We start from the raw sequence: 12,074 nt of genomic DNA, 5'->3' as shown, positions 1-12,074 counted from the left end.
CGACGTAGACAATTAACTAGTCAACAGAGCAGTCATTGTGCCTTTTCATTCTTTCAAGTTTCCATCACTAGAACGACCCAGAAATTGATGCAACCACAACTGTCAACACTGAGGACATGCGCGACCTCAACACTGCGAGGCGCTTGACTGGCTGTTATGCACCTGCTCAGGCACGCAGCTCAGACTGCAACACTAGTTATCAGGTGTATGCACCTGCTCAGGCACGCATCTCAGACTGCAACACTAGTTATCAGGTGTATGCACCCGCTCAGGCACGCATCTCAGACTGCAACACTAGTTGTCAGGTGTATGCACCCGCTCAGGTACGCAGCTCAGACTGCAACACTAGTTGTCAGGTGTATGCACCTGCTCAGGCACGCAGCTTAGCCTGCAGCACTAGTTGTCAGGTGTATGCACCTGCTCAGGCACGCAGCTCAGACTGCAACACTAGTTGTCAGGTGTATGCACCTGCTCAGGCACGCAGCTCAGACTGCAACACTAGTTGTCAGGTGTATGCACCTGCTCAGGCACGCAGCTCAGACTGCAACACTAGTTGTCAGGTGTATGCACCTGCTCAGGTACGCAGCTCAGACTGCAACACTAGTTGTCAGGTGTATGCACCTGCTCAGGTACGCAGCTCAGACTGCAACACTAGTTGTCAGGTGTATGCACCTGCTCAGGCACGCAGCTCAGACTGCAACACTAGTTGTCAGGTGTATGCACCTGCTCAGGCACGCAGCTCAGACTGCAACACTAGTTGTCAGGTGTATGCACCTGCTCAGGCACGCAGCTCAGACTGCAACACTAGTTGTCAGGTGTATGCACCTGCTCAGGCACGCAGCTCAGACTGCAACACTAGTTGTCAGGTGTATGCACCTGCTCAGGCACGCATCTCAGACTGCAACACTAGTTGTCAGGTGTATGCACCTGCTCAGACACGCAGCTCAGACTGCAACACTAGTTGTCAGGTGTATGCACCTGCTCAGGCACGCAGCTCAGACTGCAACACTAGTTGTCAGGTGTATGCACCCGCTCAGGCACGCAGCTCAGACTGCAACACTAGTTGTCAGGTGTATGCACCCGCTCAGGTACGCAGCTCAGACTGCAACACTAGTTGTCAGGTGTATGCACCTGCTCAGGCACGCATCTCAGACTGCAACACTAGTTGTCAGGTGTATGCACCTGCTCAGGCACGCAGCTCAGACTGCAACACTAGTTATCAGGTGTATGCACCTGCTCAGGCACGCATCTCAGACTGCAACACTAGTTGTCAGGTGTATGCACCTGCTCAGGCACGCATCTCAGACTGCAACACTAGTTGTCAGGTGTATGCACCTGCTCAGGCACGCAGCTCAGACTGCAACACTAGTTATCAGGTGTATGCACCTGCTCAGGCACGCATCTCAGACTGCAACACTAGTTGTCAGGTGTATGCACCTGCTCAGGCACGCATCTCAGACTGCAACACTAGTTGTCAGGTGTATGCACCTGCTCAGGCACGCAGCTCAGACTGCAACACTAGTTATCAGGTGTATGCACCTGCTCAGGCACGCATCTCAGACTGCAACACTAGTTGTCAGGTGTATGCACCTGCTCAGGCACGCATCTCAGACTGCAACACTAGTTGTCAGGTGTATGCACCTGCTCAGGCACGCAGCTCAGACTGCAACACTAGTTATCAGGTGTATGCACCTGCTCAGGCACGCATCTCAGACTGCAACACTAGTTGTCATGTGTATGCACCTGCTCAGGCACGCATCTCAGACTGCAACACTAGTTGTCAGGTGTATGCACCTGCTCAGGCACGCAGCTCAGACTGCAACACTAGTTGTCAGGTGTATGCACCTGCTCAGGCACGCAGTTCAGACTGCAACACTAGTTGTCAGGTGTATGCACCTGCTCAGGCACGCAGTTCAGACTGCAACACTAGTTGTCAGGTGTATGCACCTGCTCAGGCACGCAGTTTAGACTGCAACACTAGTTGTCAGGTGTATGCACCTGCTCAGGCACGCAGTTTAGACTGCAACACTAGTTGTCAGGTGTATGCACCTGCTCAGGTACGGAGCTCAGACTGCAACACTAGTTGTCAGGTGTATGCACCTGCTCAGGCACGCAGTTTAGACTGCAACACTAGTTGTCAGGTGTATGCACCCGCTCAGGTACGGAGCTCAGACTGCAACACTAGTTGTCAGGTGTATGCACCTGCTCAGGCACGCAGCTCAGACTGCAACACTAGTTGTAAGGTGTATGCACCTGCTCAGGCACGCAGCTCATACTGCAACACTAGTTGTCAGGTGTATGCACCTGCTCAGGTACGCAGCTCAGACTGCAACACTAGTTGTCAGGTGTATGCACCTGCTCAGGTACGCAGTTTAGACTGCAACACTAGTTGTCAGGTGTATGCACCTGCTCAGGCACGCAGTTTAGACTGCAACACTAGTTGTCAGGTGTATGCACCTGCTCAGGCACGCAGTTTAGACTGCAACACTAGTTGTCAGGTGTATGCACCTGCTCAGGCACGCAGCTCCGACTGCAACACTAGTTGTCAGGTGTATGCACCTGCTCAGGCACGCAGCTCATACTGCAACACTAGTTGACAGGTGTATGCACCTGCTCAGGCACGCAGCTTAGCCTGCAGCACTAGTCGTCAGGTGTATGCACCTGCTCAGGTACGTAGCTCAGACCGCAACACTAGTGGTCAGGTGTATGCACCTGCTCAGGCACGCAGCTCAGCCTGCAATACTAGTGGTCAGGTGTATGCACCTGCTCAGGCACGCAGATCAGACTGCAACACTAGTAGTCAGGTGTACGTACCCGCTCAGGCACGCAGCTCAGCCTGCAACACTAGTGGTCAGGTGTACGTACCCGCTCAGGCACGCAGATCAGACTGCAACACTAGTAGTCAGGTGTACGTACCCGCTCAGGCACGCAGGAAAGACTGCAACACTAGCCGTCAGGTGTCAGGATGCAACGTTAAGATTAAATTTTATCACGCAGAACACGAGTTATGTACGAAGCCAGGAGAGTAGGGTGAGCTGTGGTACTCAAGAGAGAGTATGATGAGGTGTGGTACTCATGGGAGAGTAGGGTGAGCTGTGGTACTCAAGGGAGAGTAGAGTGAACTGTGGTACTCAAGGGACAGTAGGGTGAGCTGTGGTACTCAAGGGAGAGTAGAGTGAACTGTGGTACTCAAGGGAGAGTAGGGTGAGCTGTGGTACTCAAGGGAGAGTATGATGAGGTGTGGTACTCATGGGAGAGTAGGGTGAACTGTAGTACTCAAGAGAGAGTATGATGAGGTGTGGTACTCATGGGAGAGTAGGGTGAACTGTGGTACTCAAGAGAGAGTATGATGAGGTGTGGTACTCATGGGAGAGTACAGTGAGCTGTGGTACTCAAGAGAGAGTATGATGAGGTGTGGTACTCATGGGAGAGTAGGGTGAACTGTGGTACTCAAGGGAGAGTAGAGTGAACTGTGGTACTCAAGGGACAGTAAGGTGAGCTGTGGTACTCAAGGTACAGTAGGGTGAACTGTGGTACTCAAGGGACAGTAGGGTGAGCTGTGGTACTCAAGGGAGAGTAGGGTGAAGTTTGGTACTCAAGGGAGAGTAGGGCGAAGTGTAGTACTCAAGGGAGAGTAGGGTGAAGTGTGGCACTCAGTGGAGAGTAAGAGTGCATTGCAACACTCACGGGAGAGTAAGAGTGCACCGCAGCACTCAGGGGAGAGTAAGAGTGTACTGAAGCACTCAGGGGAGAGTAACAGTGCACTGCAGCACTCACGGCAGAGTAACAGTGCACTGCAGCACTCACGGCAGAGTAAGAGTGCACTGCAGCACTCACGGGAGAGTAAGAGTGCACTGCAACACTCAGGGGAGGGAAAGAGTGTACTGTAGGACTCAGGAGAAAGTAAGAGTGCACTGCAGCACTCACGGCAGAGTAAGAGTGCACTGCAACACTCAGGGGAGAGTAAGAGTGCACTGCAACACTCAGGGGAGAGTAAGAGTGCACTGCAACACTCAGGGGAGAGTAAGAGTGCACTGCAGCACTCACGGGAGAGTAAGAGTGCACTGCAACACTCAGGGGAGAGTAAGAGTGCACTGCAACACTCAGGGGAGAGTAAGAGTGCACTCACGGGAGAGTAAGAGTGCACTGCAACAATCAGGGGAGAGTAAGAGTGCACTGCAACACTCAGTGAGAGTGCACTGCAACACTCAGAGGAGAGTGAGAGTGCACTGCAACACCCAGGGGAGATTAAGAGTGCACTGCAACACTCAGGGGAGAGTAAGAGTGCACTGCAACACTCAGGGGAGAGTGAGAGTGCACTGCAACACTCAGGGGAGAGTAAGAGCGCACTGCAACACTCAGGGGAGAGTGAGAGTGCACTGCAACACTCAGGGGAGAGTGAGAGTGCACTGCAACACTCAGGGGAGAGTGAGAGTGCACTGCAACACTCAGGGGAGAGTGAGAGTGCACTGCAACACTCAGGGGAGAGTAAGAGTGCACTGCAACACTCAGGGGAGAGTAAGAGTGCACTGCAGCACTCAGGGGAGAGTAAGAGTGCACTGAAACACTCAGGGGAGAGTGAGAGTGCACTGCAGCACTCAGGCGAGAGTAAGAGAGTACTGTAGCACTCAGGGGAGAGTAAGAGTGCAATGCAGCACTCAGGGGAGAGTAAGAGAGTACTGTAGCACTCAGGGGAGAGTAAGAGTGCACTGCAGCACTCACGGCAGAGTAAGAGTGCACTGCAACACTCAGGGGAGAGTAAGAGTGCAATGCAGCACTCAGGGCAGAGTAAGAGAGTACTGTAGCACTCAGGGGAGAGTAAGAGTGCACTGCAACACTCAGGGGAGAGTAAGAGTGCACCGCAGCACTCACGGGAGAATAAGAGTGCACTGCAACACTCAGGGGAGAGCAAGAGTGCACCGCAGCACTCACGGGAGAATAAGAGTGCACTGCAACAATCAGGGGAGAGTAAAAGTGCACTGCAACACTCAGTGAGAGTGCACTGCAACACTCAGGGGAGAGTGAGAGTGCACTGCAACACTCAGGGTAGAGTGAGAGTGCACTGCAACACTCAGGGGAGAGTGAGAGTGCACTGCAACACTCAGGGGAGAGTGAGAGTGCACTGCAACACTCAGGGGAGAGTAAGAGTGCACTGCAACACTCAGGGGAGAGTAAGAGTGCACTGAAACACTCAGGGGAGAGTGAGAGTGCACTGCAGCACTCAGGGGAGAGTAAGAGAGTACTGTAGCACCCAGGGGAGAGTAAGAGTGCAATGCAGCACTCAGGGGAGAGAAAGAGTGCACTGTAGGACTCAGGGGAGAGTAAGAGTGCACTGCAGCACTCAGTGGAGTGAGAGTGCACTGCAGCACTCAGGGGAGAGTAAGAGTGCACTGCAGCACTCAGGGGAGAGTAAGAGTGCACTGCAACACTCAGGGGAGAGTAAGAGTGCACTGCAACACTCAGGGGAGAGTAAGAGTGCACTGCAACACTCAGGGGAGAGTAAGAGTGCACTGCAGCACTTACGGGAGAGTAAGAGTGCACTGCAACACTCAGGGGAGAGTAAGAGTGCACTGCAACACTCAGATGAGAGTAAGAGTGCACTGCAACACTCAGGGGAGAGTAAGAGTGCACCGCAGCACTCACGGGAGAGTAAGAGTGCACTGCAACAATCAGGGGAGAGTAAGAGTGCACTGCAACACTCAGAGGAGAGTGAGAGTGCACTGCAACACCCAGGGGAGATTAAGAGTGCACTGCAACACTCAGGGGAGAGTTAAAGTGCACTGCAACACTCAGGGGAGAGTGAGAGTACACTTCAACACTCAGGGGAGAGTAAGAGTGCACTACAACACTCAGGGGAGAGTGAGAGTGCACTGCAACACTCAGGGGAGAGTGAGAGTGCACTGCAACACTCAGGAAAGAGTAAGAGTGCACTGCAACACTCAGGGAAGAGTAAGAGTGCACTGCAACACTCAGGGGAGAGTGAGAGTGCACTGCAACACTCAGGGGAGAGTGAGAGTGCACTGCAACACTCAGGGAAGAGTAAGAGTGCACTGAAACACTCAGGGGAGAGTGAGAGTGCACTGTAGCACTCAGGGGAGAGTAAGAGTGCAATGCAGCACTCAGGGGAGAGAAAGAGTGCACTGTAGGACTCAGGGGAGAGTAAGAGTGCACTGCAGCACTCAGGGGAGAGTGAGAGTGCACTGCAGCACTCAGGGGAGAGTAAGAGTGCACTGCAGCACTCACGGGAGAGTAAGAGTGCACTGCAACACTCAGGGGAGAGTAAGAGTGCACTGGAACACTAAGGGGAGAGTGAGAGTGCACTGCAACACTCAGGGGAGAGTAAGTGTGCACTGCAACACTCAGGGGAGAGTGAGAGTGCACTGCAACACTCAGGGGAGAGTAAGTGTGCACTGCAACACTCAGGGGAGAGTGAGAGTGCACTGCAACACTCAGGGGAGAGTAAGAGTGCACTGCAACACTCAGGGGAGAGTAAGAGTGCACTGCAACACTCAGGGGAGAGTGAGAGTGTACTGTAGCACTCAGGGGAGAGTAAGAGTGCACTGCAACACTCAGGGGAGAGTAAGAGTGCACTGCAGCACTCAGGGGAGAGAAAGAGTGCACTGCAGGACTCAGGGGAGAGTAAGAGTGCACTGCAACACTCAGGGGAGAGTAAGAGTGCACTGCAGCACTCAGGGGAGAGAAAGAGTGCACTGCAGGACTCAGGGGAGAGTAAGAGTGCACTGCAACACTCAGGGGAGAGTAAGAGCGCACTGCAACACTCAGGGGAGAGTGAGAGTGCACTGCAGCACTCGGGGGAGAGTAAGAGTGTACTGTAGCACTCAGGAGAGAGAAAGAGTGCACTGTAGGACTCAGGGGAGAGTAAGAGTGCACTGCAACACTCAGGGGAGAGTGAGAGTGCACTGCAACACTCAGGGGAGAGTAAGTGTGCACTGCAACACTCAGGGGAGAGTGAGAGTGCACTGCAACACTCAGGGGAGAGTAAGAGTGCACTGCAACACTCAGGGGAGAGTAAGAGTGCACTGCAACACTCAGGGGAGAGTGAGTGTGCACTGCAACACTCAGGGGAGAGTAAGAGTGTACTGTAGCACTCAGGGGAGAGTAAGAGTGCACTGCAGCACTCAGGAGAGAGTAAGAGTGCACTGCAGCACTCAGGGGAGAGAAAGAGTGCACTGTAGAACTCAGGGGAGAGTAAGAGTGCACTGCAGCATTCAGGGGAGAGTGAGAGTGCACAGTAGGACTCAGGGGAGAGTAAGAGTGCACTGCCGCACTCAGGAGAGAGTAAGAGTGCACTGTAGGACTCAGCGGAGAGTAAGAGTGCACTGGAGCACTCAGAGGAGAGTGAGAGTGCACTGCAGCACTCAGGGGAGAGTAAGAGTGCACTGCAGCACTCAGGGGAGAGAAAGAGTGCACTGTAGGACTCAGGAGAGAGTAAGAGTGCACTGCAGCACTCAGGGGAGAGTGAGAGTGCACAGTAGGGCTCAGGGGAGAGTAAGAGTGCACTGCCGCACTCAGGAGAGAGTAAGAGTGCACTGTAGGACTCAGGGGAGAGTAAGAGTGCACTGCAGCACTCAGAGGAGAGTAAGAGTGCACTGCAGCGCTCAGGGGAGAGAAAGAGTGCACTGCAGCATTCAAGGGAGAGTAAGAGTGCACTGTGGCACACAGGGATAATAAGAGTGCACTGTGGCACACAGGGATAGTAAGAGTGCACTGTGGCACACAGGGATAGTAAGAGTGCACTGTGGCACACAGGGATAGTAAGAGTGCACTGTGGCACACAGGGACAGTAAGATCGCACTGTGACACACAGGGGATAGTAAGTGTGCACTGTGGCACGCAGGGATAGTAAGAGTGCACTGTGGCACACAGGGATAGTAAGAGTGCACTATGGCACACAGACATAGTAAGAGTGCACTGTGGCACACAGGGATAGTAAGAGTGCACTATGGCACACAGACATAGTAAGAGTGCACTATGGCACACAGAGATAGTAAGAGTGCATTGTAGCACACAGAGATAGTAAGAGTGCACTGTGGCACACATGGGATAGTAAGAGTGCACTATGGCACACAGAGATAGTAACAGTGCACTCTAGCACACAGAGATAGTAAGAGTGCACTATGGCACACACAGATAGTAAGAGTGCACTGTGGCACACAGAGATAGTAAGAGTGCACTGTGGCACACAGAGATAGTAAGAGTGCACTGTGGCACACAGAGATAGTAAGAGTGCACTATGGCACACAGAGATAGTAAGAGTGCACAATAGCACACAGGGATAGTAAGAGTGCACTGTGGCACACAGAGATAGTAAGAGTGCACTATGGCACACAGAGATAGTAAGAGTGCACTGCAGCACGCAGATAGTAAGAGTGCACAATAGCACACAGAGATAGTAAGAGTGCACTGTGGCACACAGAGATAGTAAGAGTGCACTGTGGCACACAGAGATAGCAAGAGTGCACTATGGCACACAGAGATAGTAAGAGTGCACTGTAGCACCCAGAGATAGTAAGAGTGCACTGTAGCACCCAGGGATAGTAAGAGTGCACTGTGGCACACAGAGATAGTAAGAGTGCACAACAGCACACAGGGATAGTAAGAGTGCACTGTGGCACACAGAGATAGTAAGAGTGCACTATGGCACACAGAGATAGTAAGAGTGCACTGTAGCACACAGAGATAGTAAGAGTGTACAATAGCACACACGGATAGTAAGAGTGCACAGTGGCACACAGAGATAGTAAGAGTGCACAATAACACACAGGGATAGTAAGAGTGCACTGTAACACACAGAGATAGTAAGAGTGCACTATGGCACACAGAGATGGTAAAAGGGCACTGTGGCACACAGAGATAGTAAGAGTGCACTATGGCACACAGAGATAGTAAGAGTGCACTGTAGCACACAGAGATAGTAAGAGTGCACAGTAGCACACAGGGATAGTAAGAGTGCACTGTGGCACACAGAGATAGTAAGAGTGCACAGTGGCACACAGAGATAGTAAGAGTGCACAATAACACACAGGGATAGTAAGAGTGCACTGTAACACACAGAGATAGTAAGAGTGCACTATGGCACACAGAGATGGTAAAAGGGCACTGTGGCACACAGAGATAGTAAGAGTGCACTGTAGCACACAGAGATAGTAAGAGTGCACTATGGCACATAGAGATAGTAAGAGTGCACAATAGCACACAGGGATAGTAAGAGTGCACTGTGGCACACAGAGATAGTAAGAGTGCACAATAGCACACAGGGATAGTAAGAGTGCACTGTAGCACACAGAGATAGTAAGAGTGCACTATGGCACACAGAGATAGTAAGAGTGCACTGTAGCACACAGAGATAGTAAGAGTGCACAGTAGCACACAGGGATAGTAAGAGTGCACTGTAGCACACAGGGATAGTAAGAGTGCACTGTAGCACACAGGAGAGAATAACAGTGAAGTGTGGCACTCAAGAGAGTTCTACATTGTCACAGTCCATCGTCTTAATGAGGTGGTCGGTGTGTGTGGCCTGCTTCACACCACTCATCACAGTGCCAGGTGGCATCCTTCCTCCTGGGATCCACCACACATCTCTAACATTTTTCTCTGTCTTTCTCTCTCTTTATTTTCCCAGCTATTGCTGCTCATAAATTTCTTCTCGGCCGTATGCAAATTACACACACACACACACACACACACACACACACACACACACACACACACACACACACACACACACACACAAACACACACACACACACACACACACAGCACACACACACACACACACACACACACACACACACACACTGGGTAACTACCTGAGAAATGGAAGACAGCAAATGTAGTCCCCATATTTAAGAAAGGAAACATAAATGAGGCACTAAACTACAGACCTGTGTCTCTGACATGCATTGTGTGCAAAGTCATGGAGAAGATTATCAGGAGGAGAGTGGTCGAACACCTGGAACGGAACAAGATTATAAATGAAAACCAGCATGGGTTCATGGAAAGCAAATCCTGTGTCACAAACCTTCTGGAGTTTTATGACAAGGTAACAGAAGTAAGACACGAGAGAGAGGGGTGAGTTGATTCCGTTTTCCTAGACTGCAGGAAGGCCTTTGACACAGTTCTCCACAAGAGATTAGTGCAGAAGCTGGAGGATCAGGCGCATATAACAGAGAGGGCACTGCAATGGATCAGGGAATACCTGACAGGGAGGCAACAACGAGTCATGGTACGTGAAGAGGTATCACAGTGGGCGCCTGTGACGAGCGGGGTCTCACAGGGGTCAGTTCTAGGACCAGTGCTATTTTTGATATATGCGAACGACATGATGGAAGGAATAGACTCTGAAGTGTCCCTATTCGCAGATGACGTGAAGTTGATGAGAAGAATTAAATCGGATGAGGATGAGGCAGGACTGCAAAGACACCTGGACAGGCTGGACATGTGGTCCAGAAACTGGCTTCTCGAATTCAACCCTGCCAAATGCAGTCATGAAGATTGGGGAGGGGCAAAGAAGACCGCAGACAGAGTATAGGCTAGGTGGACAAAGACTACAGACCTCTCTTAGGGAGAAAGACCTTGGGGTGACCATAACACCCAGCACGTCACCGGAGGCACACATCAACCAAATAACTGCTGCAGCATACGGGCGCCTGGCAAACCTGAGAATAACGTTCCGATACCTTAATAAGGAATCGTTCAAGACACTGTACACTGTGTATGTAAGGCCCATACTGGAGTATGCAGCACCAGTCTGGAACCGACACCTGGTCAAGCACGTCAAGAAGTTAGAGAAAATACAAAGGTTTGCAACAAGGCTAGTCCCAGAGCTCAGGGGAATGTCGTACAAGGAAATGTTGAGGGAAATCGGACTGACGACACTGGAGGACAGAAGGGTCAGAGGAGACATGATAACGACATACAAGATACTGCGGGGAATAGACAAGGTGGACAGAGATAGGATGTTCCAGAGAGGGGACACAGGAACAAGGGGTCACAACTGGAAACTGAAGACTCAGACGAGTCACAGGGACGTTAGGAAGTATTTCTTCAGTCATAGAGTCGTCAGGAAGTGGAATAGCCTAGCAAGTGAAGTAGTGGAGGCAGGAACCATACATAGTTTTAAGAAGAGGTATGACAAAGCTCAGGAAGCAGAGAAGGAGAGGACCTAGTAGCGATCAGTGAAGAGGCGGGGCCAGGAGCTGAGTCTCGACCCCTGCAACCACAATTAGGTGAGTACACACACACACACACACACATATATATATATATATATATATATATATATATATATATATATATATATATATATATATATATATATATATATATATATAGTATGTAGTTGGAATGCTCGAATCTCAGCTCCTGGCCTTTCAGCCGCCTGTTTCATTAGGGTCTTGCTTCAAATGCCCTGTCGTTCCTCGCATTAAAGCTGTGTATTCTGTATAAAGTGAAGTGGTACTTACAGTTTACAGTCAGATTGAGAGGTGCACTGTGGGCGTCACCCTCGACGTTGGAGGCTGAACAGACGTAAGGACCAGCCCAGTGTCGAGTTACCCCTCGAAGGGCCAGGCTGTTCCCACTCACAACTACCCCATCCTCCGGGGAGTGGTAGATGGCTTTGTCCTATAGGAGAAAAACAAGATGGTGGTGGGTGGGGAGTGGTGAGAAAAAGCAGAAGGTTGAGAGAGAGCTCCGTCAGTGTATGACTGAGTTGTGTGGGTCTAAGAGAGAGCTCTGTCAGTGTATGACTGGGTTGTGTGGGTCTAAGAGAGAGCTCTGTCAGTGTATGACTGAGTTGTGTGGGTCTAAGAGAGAGCTCTGTCAGTGTATGACTGGGTTGTGTGGGTCTAAGAGAGAGCTCTGTCAGTGTATGACTGAGTTGTGTGGGTCTAAGAGAGAGCTCTGTCAGTGTATGACTGGGTTGTGTGGGTCTAAGAGAGAGCTCTGTCAGTGTATGACTGAGTTGTGTGGGTCTAAGAGAGAGCTCTGTCAGTGTATGACTGGGTTGTGTGGGTCTAAGAGAGAGCTCTGTCAGTGTATGACTGAGTTGT

The 12,074-nt window shown here is 51.1% G+C and overlaps 1 protein-coding gene across 1 annotated transcript in view; it reads right to left on the bottom strand.

Annotated features, from left to right (window-relative positions):
- Positions 1-12,074, bottom strand: part of LOC128687043 (nephrin) — a 308,655-nt gene that overhangs the window by 87,935 nt on the left and 208,646 nt on the right. The window contains exon 9 of the mRNA XM_070082505.1: positions 11,487-11,646. Coding sequence (XP_069938606.1) covers positions 11,487-11,646 — 160 coding nt within the window. The remainder of the gene's footprint in view (positions 1-11,486; positions 11,647-12,074) is intronic.

Source organism: Cherax quadricarinatus, chromosome 7, assembly GCF_038502225.1.
Source record: "Cherax quadricarinatus isolate ZL_2023a chromosome 7, ASM3850222v1, whole genome shotgun sequence".
Taxonomy (NCBI): Eukaryota; Metazoa; Arthropoda; class Malacostraca; order Decapoda; family Parastacidae; genus Cherax; species Cherax quadricarinatus.
The sequence above is the reverse complement of the archived record's forward strand: the minus strand, read 5'-3'. Positions and strand labels throughout refer to the sequence as shown.